General features: G+C 45.0%; 1 protein-coding gene across 2 annotated transcripts in view; it reads left to right on the top strand.

The window, feature by feature from the left end:
• Positions 1–3,935: 3,935 nt before the first annotated feature.
• The window catches only part of SMPD4 (sphingomyelin phosphodiesterase 4), a 181,399-nt gene continuing 160,169 nt past the window's right edge, over positions 3,936–25,165 (top strand). Inside the window, exons 1-2 of one of the 2 annotated variants that reach the window (XM_063913033.1) lie at positions 3,936–4,119; positions 4,693–4,779. In XM_063913033.1, the coding sequence (XP_063769103.1) occupies positions 4,078–4,119; positions 4,693–4,779 (129 nt within the window). In that variant the 5' untranslated portion in view covers positions 3,936–4,077. The remainder of the gene's footprint in view (positions 4,120–4,692; positions 4,780–25,165) is intronic. The other variant, XM_063913034.1, reaches the window with a different exon arrangement.

The following is a 25,165-nucleotide window of genomic DNA, read 5'->3' as shown; positions in this document are numbered from 1 at the left end:
TTTCCCAGTTGTCTACTCCCAGAATGAAGATTGCTGACAGCGCCAACGCGTATTTTTCTGCCCAGAGGTTGATTCTTGTTACCTCTGACATTGCAGCTCTGCTCTTTGTTCCGCCCTGTCGGTTTATGTAAGCCACCGTCGTCACATTGTCCGACTGCACTTGAATGGCTCGATCTCGCAGAAGATGGGCCGCTTGGAGAAGACCGCTGTAGATGGCTCTTAGTTCCAGAATGTTTATTGGAAGGCTGGATTCCAAGCTTCACCACCTTCCTTAGAAGGTTTCCACCTGAGTGACTGCGCCCCAGCCCTGGAGACTGGCATCCGTGGTTACAAGGATCCAGTCCTGAATCCCGAACCTGCGGCCCTCCAGAAGGTGAGGTAGTTGCAGCCACCAGAGGAGTGAAATCCTGGCTTTCGGCGACAGACGTATTCTCTGGTGCATGTGTAGATGAGATCCCAACCACTTGTCCAGGAGATCCAGTTGGAAGGACCAAGCATGAAACCTTCCATACTGTAGAGCCTTGTAAGAGGCCACCATCTTCCCCAGAAGGCGAATGCACTGATTAACCGAAACCCAGGCTGATTTCAGGACATCCCGGACCATTGTTTGTATCACCAACGCTTTCTCCTCCGGGAGAAACACCCTCTGCACTTCCGTGTCGAGGATCATTCCCAGAAAGGACAACCTCCTGGTAGGCTCCAAATGTGATTTTGGAAGGTTCAGGATCCAACCGTGTTCCCTGAGCAGACGAGTCGTGAGAACAATAGACTGCAACAACGTTTTCCTGGATGATGCCTTTATCAGCAGATTGTCCAGATATGGGATTATGCTCACCCCCTGTCTGCGGAGGAGTACCATCATCTCTGCCATCACCTTGGTGAACACCCTCGGTGCTGTGGAGAGGCCGAATGGCAGTGCCTGAAATTGATAGTGACTGTCCAACAGTGCAAATCTGAGAGAAGCCTGGTGCGGCAGCCAAATCGGAATGTGGAGGTACGCATCCTTGATATCCAGGGATACCAGAAACTCTCCTTCCTCCAGACCTGAAATCACTGCTCCGAGAGACTCCATTTTGAATTTGAACGCCCTCAGGTAAGGGTTCAAAGATTTCAAGTTCAAAATTGGTCTGACCGAACCATACGGTTTCGGTACCACGAAAAGGTTTGAATAATAACCCTTGCTTTGCATATGAGGTGGAACTGGGACAATGACCTGTGACTTTTCCAATTTTAGGATGGCTTCCTGTAGGATAGCCCTGTCTGTCAGCAAAGCTGGCAAGCCTGATTTGAAGAATCGGTGAGGCGGGAGTTCTTGAAACTCCAGCTTGTATCCCTGGAACACAATACCCTGTACCCAGGGATCCAGGCTGGACGACACCCAGACGTGTCTGAAACGTCTGAGTCTCGCACCCACCAGCCCGCCCTCCAGGCTTTGTGGTCCACCGTCATGCTGAGGATTTTGAGGAACTAGAAGCAGGTCTCTGGTCCTGGGAGCCTGCGGGTGCAGGCTGTTTGGATTTTGAACGACCACCTCTAAAGAAAGTGGTAGGAGGCTTGGACTTTTTTGCTTTAGCAGTCCGAAAGGACTGCAGCACCGCTGAAGAAAATGGTTTCTTGGTAGAAGGTCTAGCAGAGGGAAGGAAAGGTGACTTACCTGTGGTTGCCGCGGAAATCCACGCATCCAACGCTTACCCAAATACCCAAATAGAGCCTGACCTGTGTAGGGTAGGTTCTCCACACTTTTCCTGGATTCTGCATCTGCAGACCATTGGCGTAGCCAGAGTCCCCTGTGGGCTGAGACCGTCATGGAATATATCCGTGCAGTCAGCGTACCCAGGTCCTTCATGGATGCCACCATGAACATCGCAGAATCCTGTATGTTACGTAAAAACAATTCAATGTCACTTCTATCCATTGTATCCAAATCCTCTAGTAATGTGCCTGACCACTTTACTATGGCTTTAGTAAATCCATGCACAGGCAATAGTGGGCCTTAACGCCACTCTTGAAGCACTGTAAATGGATTTGAGCATAGTGTCAATCTTACGATCAGCCTGTTCTTTTAACACGGTAGATCCAGGTAAAACCACCTTTTTAGACAGTCTGGAAACAGATCCGTCAACAATGGGTGGGTTTTGCCATTTTTTCCTATCTTCCTCAGGGAAGGGAAAAGAAACCAGAACCCTTTTTGGGATCTGCAATTTTTTCTCCGGGTTTTCCCAGGATTTTTCAAATATAGCGTTTAATTCTTTAGACGCAGGGAAGGTTAGCGAGGCTTTCTTATTGTCAGTGAAGTAAGCCTCATCAACCTGCTCAGGTGTTGTGTCATTAATGTTTAACACATCTCTAATGGCCTCAATCATGAGCTGCACCCCCTTATTTCAACACCTGAGTTTCAGTCTCAGTATTAGCTACCCTAGTAGAGATCTGAGAGATCATTCCTTTAATAGAAGTTAACCACTCAGGTTCAACAATAGGGATCTGAGACAAAGCATTACAGTCCTGTATACATGGAATGGATCCTTCCTGAGAGGAAACCTCTTCTGCAGCATATGACACAGTTTCCCCCCAAGTGTGCCACAGAGAGACACAGAGATTGGAGGCAACCCACACACTGCGCTTTTTAAGGGTAGAACTAATAAAACTACCAGCGCTATCTGTGTACCTTAATAGACTACACAGACTTTACACAGCCTTCCCCCCCACCTTCTACAACCCCCTGATACCGCACAGGATAGCCGGAGTTGCTTGGAGGGACAGCTCCACCTGTCAGTGTCTGTGTACAGGAATTGCAGGCAGGAAAATGTCGCTGAACGCTGCTGGGTCCGCTCTGAGGAGAAGCTCCGCCCCCGAACATGGCGCTGCTTCCCGCTCTTCATTATATTATACTGGCCTGAGGATTTCTGCTGGCAGCGATCCGGGGACCCTGACAGGCTTGCTGACCAGTGTAGGGTATAGGCGCTGGCTCAGGGTGCCCCTCACAGCGCCGCACTATGTACCGCTGAGCTCCGGAGCGCAGTTAGTACTGCGCTCCCACCCTGTTGCCGCCATCTTCACACCGGCTCCCCACTTGCAAGGGGGGCCGGTGACTCACTCTCCACCGAAGTCTTCTGGCTCTGTAAGGGGGTGGCGGCATGCTGCGGGAGTGAGCGGTCACCTGGAGCGGCTATCGATCAGCACCCTCAGGAGCTCAGTGTCTTGTCAGCGGAGATAGTGGCTCAGACCCCGCAGGGCGGACACTACTCCCCCCTTAGTCCCACGAAGCAGGGAGGCTGTTGCCAGCAGCCTCGCTGTGCCTAAACGAACTCTTAGAAAACAATAAAACTAAAGAAGCTCTAGGAGCTCCCCTAGCTGTGACCGGTTTCTAAACTGAGTCTGGTAGGAGGGGCATAGAAGGAGGAGCCAGCCCACACGCTGGTGTCAGTGGACCCGTCTATACCCCATGGTACTAATGGGGCGCATTTTTTTTATACTGTCAATGGGGGGTGGGGGCGCATTTTTAAATCTCACACTGGGAGCCAATTGGCTAGAAACAGCCCTGCCCTAGGGCCACCATAAAGCTTACTCCAATCCTGTCTATAAACTTCTATTGGCTCCACCCTGCATTTTATTTTATGTCATGCAATAAGATGTGTTATTTTTTTCATAATTTGTAACCAGTAATCTGCCTGGTACCTTGGCTTGCACACATGTGAACGCTCAGCTCAAGGATAAACTCATTTTTTTTTTTGACAGATTCAAGAGCATTTCATAATTGTGTTTGTGTGGCATGTTGTGGACTCCACCCCACATCTATCTACTATTGATATCATTAAGACATTACATAACATAAGTACTGTGTGTCATACATGACGGCGCAGCCAATTGCTGTAACTCACAGTAAATGAATTAACAACAGTCTTCAAGAAAATGGCTGTTGGTAAAGGACATTTGCGCCAAGTAAATGCTGTCCATTCTCTGCTTGGCGGCTTTAATGAGACGCTTTCTGTGATGACGTAAATCAGGCGCCTTAGCGAGAAACTTTGCTGTGTGGCGGGGTGATTAAACAGGGGCAAGAGGAACGGCCGTCCAGAGACCATGAGCCTTCCCGGGGGTAGCCCACAGCCCAGCCTCCTGCTGGTGAGAATTCCTACGTAGAGAGGGGTAGACACCATTGCACTGACAATGCACCGGGATTAGGCGAAAGCCGGAACGGTCCGGACGTCGGACCAGCTACCTGCCACGATCTCGGCCGCTATGGAGCTCTCTGTGCACGTCTGCCGGCACCATTTACTGTGTATCATTTACTGGGACACGCACAGAGAGCTCAACAGCGGCGCAGGTCGCTGCAGGGAGCCGGAGACCGGACCGTTCCGGCTTTCACCCACTCAACGAAATACTACATATACAGCTCACAGTGTAAAACAATGCTAGGCAGCCAGGTGTGCTGCCCATAACTTACCAGCCGGGTTCACTGTACTAACTTTTGAATACAGCGATCATGTTTTGTTTATCTCCCGGTGTAATGTTTTGCCCTAGTATGTCCCCATTTCTTGTAATGTTTCTTAATACCTAGTTGATCGCCTATTTACCACCTGCGCTTGTGGCTGATGCATTTCAGGCATTAAAAAAATGTTATTCCAGTGCAACCAAATACGTCACACAGAAAGGTGCAGTAATCAGACTGGTTATATTGTTTTTGCTTTTAAACAGGCTTCACTCAAGGCTGACTGTGTGAATAAACCTTTCTTCCAAAGGTGCCAGGACCTGGTCCGAGTCATTGAGGATTTCCCTGCCAAGGTACACAGTGAGCAGTGCATGATTGATGAGCTGTGTTCTGTTATACTGGTTCATTGATTGTAATGTAAAGGGCTACCATCAGAAATTGCGGGGCCCGGGACTGACTAAATGGACAGGGCCCATCTCTCCCCAAAAAAAATTCTGCCGCACTGCTCCACCCTGCATTGTGATGTTACATATAGGTGGAGTGTTGTGGACCTACAAGAATGATTCACAGAGAGCTGATGCGCAAGGAAGGCTTGTAAGAAGTTCTCCCTGCGTTCCAGCCTCCTGATGATTCACAGACTGGTACAGCTCCACAGGTATTGGCGGTAGGAGCTAGGGGTGGGCCCCTTCTCAGTAAGGGCCTGGGACACCAGAACCCTCCCCCCCGATGATTCACAGACTGGTGCAGCTGCACAGGTATTGGCGGTAGGAGCTAGGGGTGGGCCCCCCTCTCTGTAAGGACCTGGGACACCAGTTTCCCCCCTTTCCTGATGGCTTCCCTGGTAATGTACTGTATGATTATAGGTTGTACACATCACATTTGCTCTTTATTTTGAAAAAATAATAAATTTACTTTCTTATACTTCTGCATTTTATAGATGAACTGTCCGCAGAGGGATCTAAAGATTAGAATTGATTATAGAATGAAATGGAGTGTTTACTCGGGCTTGATTTGAGGAAGAATTGTTATTGGATAAGTAGCACTGTGACATGGTCCCAGCTGAACCATTTATACAAAAAGGAGCATAGAAATGTGTTGCCAGCCACCAGAACATACCTTAACCCCGGCCCCAAGGACAAGTCATACAGTTACCCACCAACCAATCAGCTTCTAAATGTCAGTTTAAAGGCTGTTTGAAAAATGACAGGAGCTAATTGGCTGGTACTTTATCTGTCTCCAGGGGGGCGAGGGCGAGTGCAACAAGACCCTTGCGGGCTCGGTCACTCTATGGGTGTCGTGGACACCCGCAAGTGGGAATAGTCCCTGCCAATCGGTATGCCGACTGTCGGATTTCTAAGGGGGTGGGATGTAGGGGGAGGTATTGTGACCAGCGGTCTCCTATACGCCGGTCAAATAACTACATCCCCTCCAAGTGGAGCTGACAAATGAGAACCCTCATCGTTATAGTTAGCTTACAGTCCTCTGTTGCCACCATTATCTATAGGTGGCTAAGAATGAAGTCAGAGTGTAGTCAGGGGTTGTATGGGGGTACAGTCTCAAGGACTTCCACTGTGACCCAGTTGACCGGCTGGAAGAACGGGTGATGGTGTATGTTACCTTTGATTCAGAGTCGTCTGGCAGGATCTTTCCGGAGGAGCTTTTCAATGATGTCTTTCACAGCAGTTCCAAGTGCATGAAGTCTTGTAGGATGGTAATTAAGACTTTCAGTGATCATTTGGGTCATTATGGCACCAAATGAAAACCAGTCGGCACTGGCACTACTCCTACTACTACAACAAGGCCTGTCATCTGCGGATGGTAGGAAAGAATTATTGGTTCTAGTTGATGATATTCAAAAAGCGAATATATATCTTGGGGAAGCAGCTATGGATACAGCAGTTCTTACTTCGAAGATTTCAGCTTCAACCGTAGCAGCCCGGTGCTCTCTGTGGCTCCGTTTGTGGAGAGCGGACGCCTCCTCCAAGATGGCTCTGGATAAGACTGTGCCGTCGCTGGCAACTTCTAAGACGGCCTTTCTTCCGTCAGCAGCGGCCCCTAGATCCAAGAGGTCCTTTCGACCACAGGGTAGGGCTAAAGGCCAGGCCTCTTCTAGATACCAGGCCCCCGCTAAGGGCTTCAAGCCTTGTGCTAAACGACCATGGGTGACCAGATGCCCAACACCAAAACCTACGGTCAAGCCTGCCGCGTGACGGGGCAGGCCTCCCCCTGGGGGACCTTAGGGTGGGGGGCCAACTACTGTCTTTTGCACCTCGGTGGTCATAAACCACGACGGACGCCTGGGTCAGAGACATTGTCTCTCAAGGTTATGCTCTAATGTTTTGGCACCGTTCTCCAAGACTGTTTTTCACCATGGGGCTTCTGGTGGGTCCTGGAGAAGCAGAGGCTCTGCGCCAGTCTGTCAACTCCCTGCTCGCCTCCAATGTTATCATACCGGTGCCGAAGGATCAAAGAGGTCAGGGTTTCTACACCACCTTTTTTCTGGTTCAGAAACCGGACTGTTCGTATCAACCGATTCTCAACCTCAAAGAGTTGAATGTCCTATCTACGAGATCCCAGATTCCACATGGAATCTCTACGGTCTATCATCTTGGCTCTGGAACTGGGGACTATATGGTGTCTCTGGATGCATGTTCCTATACGACAAAGTCATCAACTGTTTCTCTTTGTCTGGTGTGCTCCTCGTCACTTCAATACTCTGTCCTTTCGTCTAGCCCGTCTTGTGGCTCCGGTGACCCTCTCAAACACAGTGGTTTGGGACAGTGCTTCTTCCCCAAAAGTAACCCACAATCCGTCAAAACACTCCTGCTGACGCAGACCACTCTTGTAGTCGTAGTAGATCATGGCTCTCCAGTGGCCCCTGAGCTCCATAGTGAGTTAATGAAGGAAGTGAACATACTGACTTCGGTGTGCAGTGCTGCTTCTATATGGTTCTATGATTTCATATTTCACAAGAACCTTAATTAGATATTATAGTTCACAACCAGTCATTTAGATTGTGTCTACTCTACCTATGCATTGCACATGCAGAAACTTATTGCACACCCCTCGTACTTGTACACGGTTGCTGTTCTGTTTAGCCCTGCTGCATCTAATCAGCCACTAGCATTGGTCTTTCCTATCACATGTAGCAGTGGAGGAGGTGGGCTGTGGGAGCACTTGCGAGAAAAAAAGTAGGGGGAACAGATGGGATGTGGGGACACTGGTAGATGTACACACAAAGGGTCAACCGGGAGGCATGCATTTGGAGAAAGACACACGTACACATTCAAAATTGGGGACAAGGAACCGAATATAAAGTGGGTGATGGGTACAGGGGGTTACAGAGAGCCACACATGGGAGGGTGGACCAGATTTATGGGAGGAGAAGAGAAAACAAGGATACTGTACAGGAACCTTGTTCACCCTTGGCAGTAAATCATTTGGTGCCCATTAATCTCTTTTCTCTTTCATCCACTAGGGGACACTGGAGTCATATACAATAGGGGTGTGAAGCTTGCAACCGGAGGTGTGGCACAATCTAAAAATTAGCATTGTCTGCACAGCCGGCTCCTCCCCCTTCACATCCCTCATCCCTCAGTTTGAAAAATTGTGCCTAGGAGGTAACAGGCACTGAAGGGAGCTCCTGCTCCGTGAAGAATTTTTTTATCTTAATTTATTTTATTTTTTTCTCTGACGTCCTAAGTGGATGCTGGGACTCCATAAGGACCATGGGGAATAGCGGCTCCGCAGGAGACTGGGCACAACTATAAAGAAAGCTTTAGACTACTGGTGTGCACTGGCTCCTCCCACTATGACCCTCCTCCAGACTTCAGTTAGAATCTTATGCCTGGCTGAGCTGGATGCACACTAGGGGCTCTCCTGAGCTCCTAGAAAGAAAGTATATTTTAGGTTTTTTATTTTACAGTGAGATCTGCTGGCAACAGACTCACTGCAGCGAGGGACTAAGGGGAGAAGAAGCGAACCTACCTAACAGGTGGTAGTTTGGGCTTCTTAGGCTACTGGACACCATTAGCTCCAGAGGGATCGACCGCAGGACCCGACCTTGATGTTGGTTCCCGGAGCCGCGCCGCCGTCCCCCTTACAGAGCCAGAAGCATGAAGAGGTCCGGAAAATCGGCGGCAGAAGACTTCGGTCTTCACCAAGGTAGCGCACAGCACTGCAGCTGTGCGCCATTGCTCCTCATGTACACCTCACACTCCGGTCACTGATGGGTGCAGGGCACTGGGGGGGGGCGCCCTGAGGGCAATATTACACACCTTGGCTGGCAAATATACACCATATATAGTCCCAGAGGCTATATAGGTGTAAATTAATACCCCTGCCAGAGTTTCAAAAACGCGGGAGAAGTCCGCCGAAAAAGGGGCGGGGCTAACTCCCTCAGCACACTGGCGCCATTTTTCCCTCACAGCTCCGCTGGAAGGAAGCTCCCTGGCTCTCCCCTGCAGTCTACAAGCTACAGAAGGGTAAAAAAGAGAGGGGGGGGGGGCACTAAATTGAGGCGCAGTGTGTGTATATATATATATATATATAATATATATATATATATATATCAGCTATAAGGGGATATAATTCAGTTAGTCCCTGTATTATATAGCGCTCTGGTGTGTGCTGGCATACTCTCTCTCTGTCTCCCCAAAGGGCTTTGTGGGGTCCTGTCCTCTGTCAGAGCATTCCCTGTGTGTATGCGGTGTGTCGGTACGGCTGTGTCGACATGTTTGATGAGGAGGCTTATGTGGAGGCGGAGCAAATGCCTGTAAATGTGATGTCACCCCCTGCGGGTTCGACACCTGAGTGGATGGCTCTGTGGAAGGAATTACGCGACAGTGTCGACTCCTTGCATAAAAGGTTTGACGACATACCTACTATGGGACAGCCGGCTTCTCAGCCTGTGCCTGCCCAGGCGTCTTAAAAGCCATCAGGGGCTCTAAAACGCCCGCTACCTCAGATGGCAGACACAGATGTCGACACGGATACTGACTCTAGTGTCGACGACGATGAGACTAATGTAACTTCCAATAGGGCCACACGTTACATGATTGAGGCAATGAAAAATGTGTTGCACATTTCTGATGTTACCCCCGGTACCACAAAAAAGAGTATTATGTTTGGAGAGAAAAAACTACCAGTAGCTTTTCCTCCATCTGAGGAGTTAAATGACGTGTGTGAAGAAGCGTGGGCTTCTCCTGATAAGAAACTGGTAATTTCTAAGAGGTTACTAATGGCGTACCCTTTCCCGCCAGAGGATAGGTCACGCTGGGAAACATCCCCTAGGGTGGATAAAGCGCTCACACGCTTGTCAAAGAAGGTGGCACTACCGTCTCCGGATACGGCCGCCCTGAAGGAATCTGCTGATAGAAAGCAGGAGGCTATCCTGAAGTCTATATATACACACACAGGTGTTATACTGAGGCCAGCTATTGCATCAGCATGGATGTGCAGTGCTGCAGCTGCGTGGTCAGATTCCCTGTCGGAAAATATTGATACCCTAGACAGGGACACTATATTGCTAACCGTAGAGCATATTAAAGACGCACTTTTATACATGAGGGATGCACAGAGGGATATTTGCCGGCTGGCATCCAAAATTAGTGCAATGTCCATTTCTGCCAGGAGAGGGTTATGGACTCGGCAGTGGACAGGAGATGCAGATTCCAAAAGGCACATGGAAGTTCTGCCTTATAAGGGTGAGGAGTTGTTCGGGGATGGTCTCTCGGACCTCGTTTCCACAGCAACAGCTGGGAAGTCTACATTTTTACCCCATGTTCCCTCACAGCCAAAGAAAGCACCGTATTATCAGGTACAGTCCTTTCGGACCAATAGGGGCAAGCGGGTTAAGGGCGCGTCCTTTCTGCCCAGAAGCAGAGGTAGGGGGAAAAAGCTGCAGCATACAGCCAGTTCCCAGGAGCAAAAGTCCTCCCCCGCTTCCTCTAAGTCCACAGCATGACGCTGGGGCTCCACAGGCGGAGCCAGGTACGGTGGGGGCCCGTCTCAAATATTTCAGCAATCAGTGGGCTCGCTCACGGGTGGATCCCTGGATCTTTCAAATAGTATCTCAGGGGTACAAGCTGGAATTCGAGACGTCTCCCCCCCGCCGTTTCCTCAAATCTGCCTTACCAACCACTCCCTCAGGCAGGGAGGCAGTGTTACAGGCAATTCACAAGCTGTAACAAAGAAAATAACCCGGACGCGCTGTCACAGCTGCCAGAAGGGATTGTCAGTCCCTAAAAATGTTTTTAGAAAATGAGGAAATGAAGACTGGCGCTAATGTGTTTCTCCAATAATAATGAACGACTGTGGATCAGTTTAAATAAAATAACATAAAATTTATTACCTATACATCACAATTTAAAAACTGAAAAACATCTGAACATATATATCATATATGAAATTGAGGCATATATGGAGCTAAGAAATATTTAAAGGTGGCTGCTTTCAGTGTCCACAAATGGATCCCGGACTGAGTGCCTTGTGCAAAGTTCTCTAGTAGGAGGAAATGTGTGCAGCTGGTATTACCCGTATTGATGGAGACTTCCAAAGGTTTTTGTTGTTTTTTTCAGCAAGCAAGCTGTAGTGATGAAACAACCTGGGTCTCTCCCATCGATGCTGTGCATGTAAAATTCCTCAGAGTTCCAAACGGCAAGTTTGAACGGCAAGTTTAAAAGTCCATATCTGGATCCGACTTGAAAGTGGAACACTTGTGGTGGTAGTCGCAGCTTCAACACTTAACGCGTTTCCCTAGGTAAAGTCACCTAGCTTCATCAGAAGTATGGCTCCATCTGATTTTGGGATCTATTTATACCCCATTTGATAGCCTGATGCCCCACAGGTGTGATGTAGTAATTTTCAATAATCCACAGTCTTGTTAAAAATACAAAAATTATATAAATAATGTACTCATGATATACATAAGAAAGGATGGGAGGCAAACCCACATGAAATAGAAGTCTCAAAAGCAACAAATCAATAGAATACATATCTATGATAAGGAGGGTCAAAGGTCAGTGTCGTCACATGACTCACCCCCTATATATATTATAAGTGACCACTTTTAATCAAATGAACTGATTGTATAAACTTCATTCCCCCAGTCACTGGGATGATAGTGTCCCCATAATAATTATAACTTACATGAATATCCCCAATCTGTTATATAGAGATGGGGAGGTTTTACTCCTGGGCTCCGTATAGCGCTGTGTGCTCCTTCCGGGTCACGTGACCGGCGGCGTCACGTGTCATTTGTTTTACTGAAGCGCCCTAGTTGCTAAGCAACTGAGCGTGTATCTGCGTGGTGTGTAATGACGTGATGCCGCCGTCACGTGATCGGAATCCTGAAACAGACAGATTTGTGAGGCTGGTTGCTATGTTACCCGGACGTACGCCCGCATGATGTACGTAGCAATCATGCCGCTGTGTCATGACAAAAGACTTACAGTTATATTGCTACAGAAGAGTATTACCACTGATGGACTAATCAAAAACACTTTATACATGGATATATACACATATATTTATTACAATAAGATCACTATGTCTACATTGGCTAATAACTCTTTTATATAATATATAATATATATATGCTATAAACGTCAGCATCATACTATTATACCGCCCACATGACCAGGTGTAATCATATATTGAACACTCGCTGTGCACATCAAGCCTTACGTAATAAATAATGACAAATATTACATCATATCACTCATATCCCTTGAAATGGGAGACACCTGAATACTATTGTGTTACTTTCTGTTGTTTATTTTTAATTGTTTATTTTATTATTTTCTATATATTTTATATATATATATATATATATATATATATATATATATATATTTTTTTTTTTTTTTTTTTAATATATTATTATTATTTTTATATATATATATATATAAATTTTAGCCCTCAAGAACTCTGAAAAAAAGGAGAAGGAAACATAATTTTGATCTATTTAATAATAACATTCATTACGTTTATAAATAGATTTGTCCCGTTCATGGGTGTCTGATTATGTATACTCAATAGAGAAAACTGACTCGTATTGAGTCCAGAAGATAATTAAGTATATTAAATACTGAAAATATTAAGATATGTTAGACCTCAGTCATCACAACTCTGTCGATACCCTAGGGTGGCTGTACAGCCGTGGAGTGACTCCAGTTGACAGGAGTTCCTAAACACTCAGAAGAGACTTCGATTGACCGCTGATCCTGGACGCGCTGACAGGGGTGAACACTGTCCCGTCCAGGATTGCGTGGAAATCTCCAAGGCCATACAGACCACACACAGGTGACACAGATTTGTCACCTGTACCTAGTGGTCTCGAGAGTGGTTGTTGGCATGGGATCAAAACAATGTATTAGTCAAAGATGATTAATAAATTCTAAACCACTACATTTAGTTCCATTGTCTCATTTAGACCTGAAGGGTGCACTGAATTAAACTGAAGCATCCAGTAGATTTCTCTCTTGCATAATAACGAAAATCTATCACCCCCTCTCCCCGTAGGGGCTATATGTTCCAATCCTAAGATCGAGAGACAACTAGGATCTTTCTGATGTGTGGAATAAAAATGTCGGGACACGCTATGTTTGAAAAAACCTTTTGCAATATTTCTTTTATGCTCCATGAACCTAGTGCGCAGTTTCCTGGTGGTACGGCCCACATAATATAAGTTGCAGCTACACCAAAGGAGGTAAACTACATATGAAGAATCACAGTTTATAAATGATTTAATAAAATAAGTGTCTATTTTATTTGGTAATTCGATTGACATCGTTTTCCTTGATGTATGGAGACAAACCTGGCATTTATTTTTGCCACAGTGAAAAAAACCCAAGGGTTTTTTTGTCAACCAATCAGAGCCTGATTCTTGTTTTCTGATACAATCTTTGTTCTCTACTTTTTTCAGATAGCTTGGAGCTAAAAGCGTTTTTAGAGACCTATTTTTTCGATAGATAATTAATGGGTCTTGAGGGAGTGTCTCCACCAAGATGCGGTCTTGTTTCAAAATTTTATAGTTTCTGTGTATTATGCTACGTATCTGTCCTGCACAGCTGTTAAATTTACATATAAATGCAGAACTCCTATCTTTTTTAGTTTGATCTTCTCTTTTAGAATGATACTGCAAAAGGCTATTCCTATCTAAATCAGAAACTTCCCTGAGGGCTTTTTGTAGAATATTATCTGGATATCCACACTCTCTGAAAGAGGAGAGTAGGGTATCTGCTTGTTCAGAAAAAGTGGTAAAATTGGAACAGTTTCTTCTAAGACGAATAAGTTGTCCCTTAGGAATATTTTGCTTCCAAGGTTTGTGATGTGCACTACTAAAATGCAAAAAGGAGTTGGTATTAGTTTTTTTACTAAATGTGGACGTGACTATCTTATTATTTATAATCTCTAAATCGATATCTAGAAAGTTAATTTTAGTGGTGTGAAACATAGAAGTGAAAGTGAGATTGTACTTATTATGGGATAATGACTGAATAAATTGTGAAGCAGAGTGTGAATCCCCATCCCAAATAATAAAAAGATCATCTATGTAGCGGCCATAGAGGACCAGGTTCGCCTCCCAGCCGCCCCCCCACACATGGGTTTGTTCAAACTCCCCCATGTAGAGGTTGGCATAGCTGGGTGCGAACCTGGTCCCCATGGCCATGCCCATAACCTGAAGGTAAAAATCACCAAGAAATAAAAAATAATTATGTGATAAAATAAAAGATATGGAAGAAATAAGAAAAGATTTCTGTTCCTCACTGAGGTCATCATCCATATCTAATCTCCTTTTGATTACTTCACACCCCAATTGGTGAGGGATATTTGTGTAAAGTGCAGATACATCCAAGGTGAGAAAGGAATAAGATTCTTTCCATGAGATGGTGTTTAATAAATTTAAAAAATGCGTAGTATCTTTAATGTGAGACCTCAGTGAGGACACTCTAGATTGAAGAAAAGAGTCTACATAAAAAGAAAGATTTGAGGTTAAAGAATCAATACCTGAAATAATAGGTCTCCCGGGAGGTGTAGTGAGGGATTTGTGAATTTTGGGTAAATAATAAAAAACTGGAATGTGGGGGTGAGTAGAAAAAAGAAAGTGATATATTTCTCTAGTGATGATACCTGAGTCTAAGGCTCCTTCTAATAAAGTTTTGAGGTCTGACTGGAATTTTAAAGTAGGGTCTCCCTTTAAAGTGTAATAATGTTCTGGATTGTTCAATTGTCTGCGTGATTCTGCTATATAGTCAACACGGTTCAGAATTACTAAACCCCCCCCCTTATCTGCCTCTTTTATTATAATGGTTGAATCCTCCACCAGTGATTTAAGAGCTTCCTTTTCTTTCCTACTTAGATTGGATGGTTGTTTTTTGTCATAATATTTTTGGCACATGTCCTTGAAATCATCCAAGGTGATGCGATAAAAAGTTTCGATAGAACTACTTTTTGCACTGATTGGGAAGAACTCCGATCTCTTCTTAAATCTATTTGTATTTTTAATGTCGTAGATTTTGATTTCAGTATCAGGGGAATCTTCTGAATCTACATTACCCTCCTGCCACAGGCTCTCCAAGGTGTTTAATAAAAAGGTATCTGTACTATCCAATACAATAGGGATAGAAGTGTCCTGTAAGGTTTTCAATCGTTTGTTCGCAAAATAGCGTTTACGACAAAGTGTGCGAACAAATTTGTTCAGGTCCACATATAAATCAAACAGGTTGGGACCGCTTGTGGGGGCAAACTTTAGTCCCTTCCCAAGCAGTGTTAATTCTGATTGGGTGAGTTTCTTTGAAGATAAATTAATTACTTTCTTAGAGTCCCTCTCTGGGTCTGATATATGGACTTGTTTGTTCTTAAATTGATGTTTATGTCTCAGACGTCCTCCTCTCGTGCCTCTGCACTTAGATTTCTGACTCTTTTGTTTCTGAAGTCTGCTCTCTGCCTCTTTGGTGGAGATTCCCACCTGTTGTGTCTGTACTCCCTGTCTAAAAAATGATCCTCTCTGTTTCGAATTCTACCTCTATAGGAGTCTGTGTTTGTTGGTTCCGATTTGTCTTGATAATAACTTGAGTTATTTTTATTATTAAAATCCTTTTTCCTGGCTCCTAGTTGTTTGGGAGATCTTTTAGGGTCAACTGGATGACTAAGGGCTTCAAATCTATTTGTATGTTCAAAATTTTCATGTCTATCCTGTTGGTGACGTGGATATTCCCTCTCCCTCCCTGGGTTGTTTCTAGGGGTGCCTGGCCTGTGAATTTGTTTAGAGTTATTCCTATAACTTCTAATTTGGTCATTCTTATAGTCAAATGAATCTCTCTTAAACTTTCTATATTTATTATCCATCAAGTTTTTTTCAAAGTTTATAACTCTCTCATTAACACGTCTATCTTTCTCCTTGAATTCTGGTAATGACATATATTTGTCCATTGATTTTTTCAGAACATCTATTTCTTTTTCTATTTGTTGGACCTTATACGATCTAAATTTTATAATGGTTTTCATGAGGGCTAACGAGCAATTATCTAATAAATTGTCCCATTCTTTTTGGAACTCAGGATATTCAGAAAAAATTGAGTTCTTGAATAGCCTGAGTCCCCTTGGTACCATCCCCTTATCCAGATAATTCTGTAAGTTGGTACTGTCTAACCAGTTTCTTGATTCATTTTTAAGGAGATCTTCTAAAGCATAAAAATCCTTATTCATATCATGCAATTCAGAACCTGGTTTGTCTAACATTGAATCCCCCCAATCTGTCATGTAGGTTTGCCTCCTATCACTCCTTTCTTTAAAATTGGAGAAACAACTCATGGCTGCAGCGTCTGGGTAAAGACTATGGAAAAAAACCAGAACAAAGAAAATAACCCGGACGCGCTGTCACAGCTGCCAGAAGGGATTGTCAGTCCCTAAAAATGTTTTTAGAAAATGAGGAAATGAAGACTGGCGCTAATGTGTTTCTCCAATAATAATGAACGACTGTGGATCAGTTTAAATAAAATAACATAAAATTTATTACCTATACATCACAATTTAAAAACTGAAAAACATCTGAACATATATATCATATATGAAATTGAGGCATATATGGAGCTAAGAAATATTTAAAGGTGGCTGCTTTCAGTGTCCACAAATGGATCCCGGACTGAGTGCCTTGTGCAAAGTTCTCTAGTAGGAGGAAATGTGTGCAGCTGGTATTACCCGTATTGATGGAGACTTCCAAAGGTTTTTGTTGTTTTTTTCAGCAAGCAAGCTGTAGTGATGAAACAACCTGGGTCTCTCCCATCGATGCTGTGCATGTAAAATTCCTCAGAGTTCCAAACGGCAAGTTTGAACGGCAAGTTTAAAAGTCCATATCTGGATCCGACTTGAAAGTGGAACACTTGTGGTGGTAGTCGCAGCTTCAACACTTAACGCGTTTCCCTAGGTAAAGTCACCTAGCTTCATCAGAAGTATGGCTCCATCTGATTTTGGGATCTATTTATACCCCATTTGATAGCCTGATGCCCCACAGGTGTGATGTAGTAATTTTCAATAATCCACAGTCTTGTTAAAAATACAAAAATTATATAAATAATGTACTCATGATATACATAAGAAAGGATGGGAGGCAAACCCACATGAAATAGAAGTCTCAAAAGCAACAAATCAATAGAATACATATCTATGATAAGGAGGGTCAAAGGTCAGTGTCGTCACATGACTCACCCCCTATATATATTATAAGTGACCACTTTTAATCAAATGAACTGATTGTATAAACTTCATTCCCCCAGTCACTGGGATGATAGTGTCCCCATAATAATTATAACTTACATGAATATCCCCAATCTGTTATATAGAGATGGGGAGGTTTTACTCCTGGGCTCCGTATAGCGCTGTGTGCTCCTTCCGGGTCACGTGACCGGCGGCGTCACGTGTCATTTGTTTTACTGAAGCGCCCTAGTTGCTAAGCAACTGAGCGTGTATCTGCGTGGTGTGTAATGACGTGATGCCGCCGTCACGTGATCGGAATCCTGAAACAGACAGATTTGTGAGGCTGGTTGCTATGTTACCCGGACGTACGCCCGCATGATGTACGTAGCAATCATGCCGCTGTGTCATGACAAAAGACTTACAGTTATATTGCTACAGAAGACTTACAGTTATATTGCTACAGAAGTGCTACCACTGATGGACTAATCAAAAACACTTTATACATGGATATATACACATATATTTATTACAATAAGATCACTATGTCTACATTGGCTAATAACTCTTTTATATAATATATAATATATATATGCTATAAACGTCAGCATCATACTATTATACCGCCCACATGACCAGGTGTAATCATATATTGAACACTCGCTGTGCACATCAAGCCTTACGTAATAAATAATGACAAATATTACATCATATCACTCATATCCCTTGAAATGGGAGACACCTGAATACTATTGTGTTACTTTCTGTTGTTTATTTTTAATTGTTTATTTTATTATTTTCTATATATTTTATATATATATATATATATATATATATATATATATATATATATTTTTTTTTTTTTTTTTTAATATATTATTATTATTTTTATATATATATAAATTTTAGCCCTCAAGAACTCTGAAAAAAAGGAGAAGGAAACATAATTTTGATCTATTTAATAATAACATTCATTACGTTTATAAATAGATTTGTCCCGTTCATGGGTGTCTGATTATGTATACTCAATAGAGAAAACTGACTCATATTGAGTCCAGAAGATAATTAAGTATATTAAATACTGAAAATATTAAGATATGTTAGACCTCAGTCATCACAACTCTGTCGATACCCTAGGGTGGCTGTACAGCCGTGGAGTGACTCCAGTTGAGTTTAGAATTATTATGGGGACACTATCATCCCAGTGACTGGGGGAATGAAGTTTATACAATCAGTTCATTTGATTAAAAGTGGTCACTTATATATAGGGGGTGAGTCATGTGACGACACTGACCTTTGACCCTCCTTATCATAGATATGTATTCTATTGATTTGTTGCTTTTGAGACTTCTATTTCATGTGGGTTTGCCTCCCATCCTTTCTTATGTATATCATGAGTACATTATTTATATAATTTTTGTATTTTTAACAAGACTGTGGATTATTGAAAATTACTACATCACACCTGTGGGGCATCAGGCTATCAAATGGGGTATAAATAGATCCCAAAATCAGATGGAGCCATACTTCTGATGAAGCTAGGTGACTTTACCTAGGGAAACGCGTTAAGTGTTGAAGCTGCGACTACCACCACAAGTGTTCCACTTTCAAGTCGGATCCAGATATGGACTTTTAAACTTGCCGTTCAAACTTGCCGTTTGGAACTCTGAGGAATTTTACATGCACAGCATCGATGGGAGAGACCCAGGTTGTTTCATCACTACAGCTTGCTTGCTGAAAAAACCAACAAAAACCTTTGGAAGTCTCCATCAATACGGGTAATACCAGCTGCACACATTTCCTCCTACTAGAGAACTTTGCACAAGGCACTCAGTCCGGGATCCATTTGTGGACACTGAAAGCAGCCACCTTTAAATATTTCTTAGCTCCATATATGCCTCAATTTTATATATGACATATATGTTCAGATGTTTTTCAGTTTTTAAATTGTGATGTATAGGTAATAAATTTTATGTTATTTTATTTAAACTGATCCACAGTCGTTCATTATTATTGGAGAAACACATTAGCGCCAGTCTTCATTTCCTCAATTCACAAGCTGTATTCACAACAGGTGATAGTAAAGGTGCCCCTACTTCAACAAGGACGGGGTTACTATTCCACAATGTTTGTGGTACCGAAACCGGACGGTTCGGTGAGACCCATTTTAAATTTGAAATCCTTGAACACATCTATAAAAAAATTCAAGTTCAAGATGGGATCGCTCAGGGCGATTATTGCAAGCCTGGACAAGGGGGATTACATGGTATCACTGGACATCAAGGATGCTTACCTGCATGTCCCCATTTACCATCCTCACCAGGAGTACCTCAGATTTGTGGTACAGGATTGTCATTACCAATTCCAGACGTTGCCGTTCGGTCTATCCACGGCTCCGAGGGTCTTTACCAAGGTAATGGCCGAAATGATGATACTCCTTCGAAAGAAGGGAGTTTTAATTATCCCGTACTTGGACGATCTCCTGATAAAGGCGAGGTCCAGGGAGCAGTTGTTGGTCGGGGTAGCACTATCTCGGGAGGTGCTACAACAGCACGGCTGGGTTCTAAATATTCCAAAGTCACAGCTGATCCCTACGACACGTCTACTGTTCCTGGGGATGGTTCTGGACACAGAAAAGAAAAAAGTGTTTCTCCCGGAGGAGAAGGCCAAGGAGCTGTCATCTCTAGTCAGAGGCCTCCTAAAACCAAAACAGGTGTCGGTGCATCACTGCACGCGGATCCTGGGAAAGATGGTAGCTTCCTACGAAGCAATTCCATTCGGCAGGTTCCATGCAAGAACAGTGGGACCTATTGGACAAGTGGTCCGGATCGCATCTTCAGATGCATCGGCTGATAACCCTGTCTCCAAGGACCAGGGTGTCTCTGCTGTGGTGGCTGCAGAGTGCTCATCTTCAAGAGGGCCGCAGATTCGGCATACAGGACTGGGTCCTGGTGACCACGGATGCCAGCCTTCGAGGCTGGGGGGCAGTCACACAGGGAAGAAACTTCCAAGGACTATGGTCAAGTCAGGAGACTTCCCTGCACATAAATATTCTGGAACTGAGGGACATTTACAATGCCCTAAGTCAGGCAAAACCCCTGCTTCAAAACCAGCCGGTACTGATCCAGTCAGACAACATCACGGCGGTCGCCCATGTAAACCGACAGGGCGGCACGAGAAGCAGGACGGCGATGGCAGAAGCCACAAGGATTCTCCGATGGGTGGAAAATCACGTGTTAGCACTGTCAGCAGTGTTCATTCCGGGAGTGGACAACTGGGAAGCAGACTTCCTCAGCAGGCACGACCTCCACCCGGGAGAGTGGGGACTTCATCCAGAAGTCTTCCAAATGATTGTAAACCGTTGGGAAAGGCCACAGGTGGACATGATGGCGTCCCGCCTAAACAAAAAGCTAGAAAGATATTGCGCCAGGTCGAGAGACCCTCAGGCGATAGCTGTGGACGCTCTAGTGACACCGTGGGTGTACCGGTCGGTTTATGTGTTCCCTCCTCTTCCTCTCATACCAAAGGTACTGAGGATAATAAGGAGAAGAGGAGTAAGAACTATACTCATTGTTCCGGATTGGCCAAGAAGAGCTTGGTACCCGGAACTTCAAGAAATGATCTCAGAGGACCCATGGCCTCTGCCGCTCAGACAGGACCTGCTACAGCAGGGGCCCTGTCTGTTCCAAGACTTACCGCGGCTGCGTTTGACGGCATGGCGGTTGAACACCGGATCCTGAAGGAAAAGGGCATTCCGGAGGAAGTCATTCCTACAATGATTAAAGCTAGGAAAGAAGTTACCGCAAACCATTATCACCGCATTTGGCGAAAATATGTTGCGTGGTGTGAGGCCATGAAGGCCCCAACGGAGGAATTTCAGCTAGGTCGATTTCTGCACTTCCTGCAGTCAGGGGTGACTATGGGCCTAAAATTGGGTTCCATTAAGGTCCAGATTTCGGCTCTATCGATTTTCTTCCAGAGAGAACTGGCTTCACTACCTGAAGTTCAGACTTTTGTTAAGGGAGTGCTGCATATTCAGCCCACTTTTGTGCCTCCAGTGGCACCTTGGGATCTCAACGTGGTGTTGGATTTCCTAAAGTCACATTGATTTGAGCCACTAAAAACCGTGGATTTGAAATATCTCACGTGGAAAGTGGTCATGTTGTTGGCCTTGGCTTCGGCCAGACGTGTATCAGAATTGGCGGCTTTGTCATGTAAAAGCCCTTATCTGATTTTCCATATGGATAGGGCAGAATTGAGGACTTGTCCCCAGTTTCTCCCTAAAGTGGTATCAGCTTTTCATCTGAACCAACCTATCATGGTGCCTGCGGCTACTAAAGACTTGGAGGCTTCCAAGTTGTTGGACGTAGTCAGGGCCCTGAAAGTCTGTTTCCAGGACAGCTGGAGTCAGAAAGACTGACTCGCTATTTATCCTGTATGCGCCCAACAAGTTGGGTGCACCTGCTTCAAAGCAGACTGTTGCTCGCTGGATCTGTAGTACGATTCAGCTTGCACATTCTGCGGCTGGACTGCCGCATCCTAAATCAGTGAAAGCCCATTCCACGAGGAAGGTGGGCTCTTCTTGGGCGGCTGCCCGAGGGGTCTCGGCTCTACAACTTTGCCGAGCAGCTACTTGGTCGGGGTTAAACACATTTGCAAAATTCTACAAGTTTGACACCCTGGCTGAGGAGGACCTAGAGTTTGCCCAATCGGTGCTGCAGAGTCATCCGCACTCTCCCGCCCGTTTGGGAGCTTTGGTATAATCCCCATGGTCCTTACGGAGTCCCAGCATCCACTTAGGACGTCAGAGAAAATAAGATTTTACTCACCGGTAATTCTATTTCTCGTAGTCCGTAGTGGATGCTGGGCGCCCATCCCAAGTGCGGATTGTCTGCAATACTTGTATATAGTTATTGTTTAACTAAAGGGTTATTGTTGAGCCATCTGTTGAGAGGCTCAGTTGTTATCATACTGTTAACTGGGTATTGTATCACGAGTTATACGGTGTGATTGGTGTGGCTGGTATGAGTCTTACCCGGGATTCAAAATCCTTCCTTATTGTGTCAGCTCTTCCGGGCACAGTATCCTAACTGAAGTCTGGAGGAGTGTCATAGTGGGAGGAGCCAGTGCACACCAGTAGTCTAAAGCTTTCTTTATAGTTGTGCCCAGTCTCCTGCGGAGCCGCTATTCCCCATGGTCCTTACGGAGTCCCAGCATCCACTACGGACTACGAGAAATAGAATTACCGGTGAGTAAATTCTTATTATTTCTTTTGTCTTTTGATGACTGGCCCAATCCCTCCTAACTAAAAGGAGGGTGCAGGCTTTACAAGAGGTAAAACAATGCCCAATCCCACCTACATCAAAGGAGGGTGCAGGCTCTACCTAAATACTTTAAGCTATGTCAACCTAATAAAAGGGGATAAAGGCTTTCAGAATGGAGAGACAAGGATCCCAGATAAAGGAATCTGCATCTCTCTATGGAAAATCCGGAGCACAGAGTCAGCATTTCCAAGGGCAGTGAGCACTGGTGATTTTATGGACCTTAGATATAAGGGCTATTAGACTTCTTCTAATAGGTGTACACGCTGCTGCATCCAGGCTCCCTGTAACTTAGGTCCTGGCACACTAGCAGCACAGCTCCCCCGCCGCCTCCTCCCCCCCCCCCCCCCCCCACCTCACCTCCATCTCACAGCGCGGGCTCAAACACCGCCGCCAGCGCTCCCGATAAAGGTCAGCTCCCCTGCGCCTCCCCTTCCTCTACAGCGAGGAAGCGCACTGACTTCCCGCCGCATTAATGACAACGGAGGGCTGGGGGAGGCTAATCGCGGCTGTCAGCGGCGGCGTCCTCGCATACAGCGGGGACGCGCGCGCTGTCCTCCCGCCGCACGCAGAGTTGGGCTCTCACTCTTCTCTCTCCCACCGGCAGTCAGAGGAAGACGGACGCGCTTGTCAGTAAACGGGGCGCTTAGAAAGTACGTCCAGCCGCCCGCTCAGATGGTTCCTCGTCCCTTCCCGCCGCCAGCGGAGGGCTGAGGGGGACGACAACTGTTAGTTAAGCAGGACCCTTTTCTAATAAGGCCGACCGGGGGCAGCCGTTAAGAGGGGAGAGGGACCCTAGGGAGCCTTAGTAATATATATATATATATATATATATATATAAATAAATAATGGCGGCCATTATTAAAGAATAGAGGCGCCAAATGGATCCTCCGGCGTTTTTAACTTTAAAATAGGTAGACTTCCTGGCCAGTTACAGCGCCCTCTGCTGGAGCAATAGGACTCTGCTGCAATGGATTTTTTAAATGTATGATGACAGGCATTTTTATGCTTTAGATTTTCAAGGGACTTCTAAACTAAAGATCCTGATGACATGATGGGAACGACTGGATCACAACCCCGACCTCAGAACTGAAATACAGTTGAGGGTGCGAGGGTTGCAACGTGGCTGGTGATATTATTATTATTATTATTATTATTATTATTATTATTATTATTGATATTATTAATATTATTATTCTTAATTTTTATTTTTTTTGTGTTTTGTATGTACTGGTTAGTAAGATCCAGCTAGATGAATCCAGTATACCTTTACTCCCACCACCCGTTCCTGTCTTTCTGTCCCTAATAAAAGGGGGGGAAAGCACTGAGGAGCGCTCTATGGGGTACGGTCTTTAAAAGAATCACTTACCACCAACACTAACACTGATTATGTTTGCACAAAATTTAGTAAGAGGGTGAGCGGCTCCCGGCTATGCGTGGCCTGTCTAGTTAAGGGCGCCCGGCACGGGAGGAATGCTCCGCCAATGTCATGGGAGCAAGCCCTAACAGGCATCTCAAAATACCTGTCAGAAAAAGAAAAAAAACACCCGTTACGGTCTTTCTGTTCCTATTATAAAGGTGGAAAGCACTGAGGAGCACTCTCTGGGGTACGGCTTCAAATGTTAAAAGCACTTACCAAGAGCTTACTATGTGTGCACAAACTGTAATAAGATCAGCGCTAGTTTGGGTGACTCCCGGGTATGCGTTTCCTGTTTATTTAAAGGCGCTCAACATGGGAGCAAGGTTCCGCCACGGTCAAGCTCTGACAAAGCTTTCAAAAGCAATGTCAAAATTCCGCAAACAGCAGTCAAAGGGGCTGAGGGATTATCAAAGGCCATGGAGGTATTCTGATTTAACTTAATCCCTCCTGCACAGGCATTATGCAATGTGAGCAGGGCGTTTCGGAGAACCCTCCCCATCTTACACGAAGGAGGATGAGGGTCTTAATATAGATGAAAGGGCGAGATAATTGAGTCTGCCTTAGATCAGGAACTTAGATTCCCTTATAAAAGCGGTTATGTAGATCCTACGCTTCCTGACGTAAGGAGTTCAGGAACCAGAGAGTTTTCAATTTATTCGTATCCCTCTCCTCGTTGACCAATGTCACCTATACCTAAAGTGACCGCCTTAAAGGATACGTCATGTCGCAGGGTGCACACTGCATTAAAATCATTTTATAACAGCACATTTGTCGCATGGGCTGGGCGTAAGACAGTAGCCTAGAGGAAATTTCTCAGTTAGCGGAGCATATTCGAAAATCAGCGACTTATATGTGTCAGACTTCAAGGGTCGCTAGTAGAATAGCGTCCCGCATCTCGATTTCGGCCATTTCCACTAGAAGAATTTTATGGCTCAGAGAATGGCTAGTGGTCTCCGATTCCCGGAGTAGAGGCTATTCCATTTTGGGGTTTAGATGTTATATCATGAGTTCGACAAGTAGATTTTTACAGGCAACTGCAGTGAAATCTACCGTTCTACCTATTTCTTACTCAAGCACCACTTCACACGTTAGAGGAGGTTGCTCGGGACCAGTGTTTAAGTTCATTCGATCGCTGTCGTACCTAGCCAGAAGACAGTCGACACCAGAAAAGCATGACGGTCTCCCTGATCACCTAGGGTCCACCTTGGGGACGTCTGGGCCAAAACATCACCAGACGTCTGGGTCAGCAGATATTTCCCAGGGTTACAGGATAGAGTTACAGGAGTGTACACTCAGGCTGTT

This window comes from Pseudophryne corroboree, chromosome 1 (genome assembly GCF_028390025.1).
Source record: "Pseudophryne corroboree isolate aPseCor3 chromosome 1, aPseCor3.hap2, whole genome shotgun sequence".
NCBI classification, from domain to species: domain Eukaryota; kingdom Metazoa; phylum Chordata; class Amphibia; order Anura; family Myobatrachidae; genus Pseudophryne; species Pseudophryne corroboree.
Note: the sequence above shows the minus strand (reverse complement) of the source record. Positions and strands in the feature narration are given on the sequence as shown.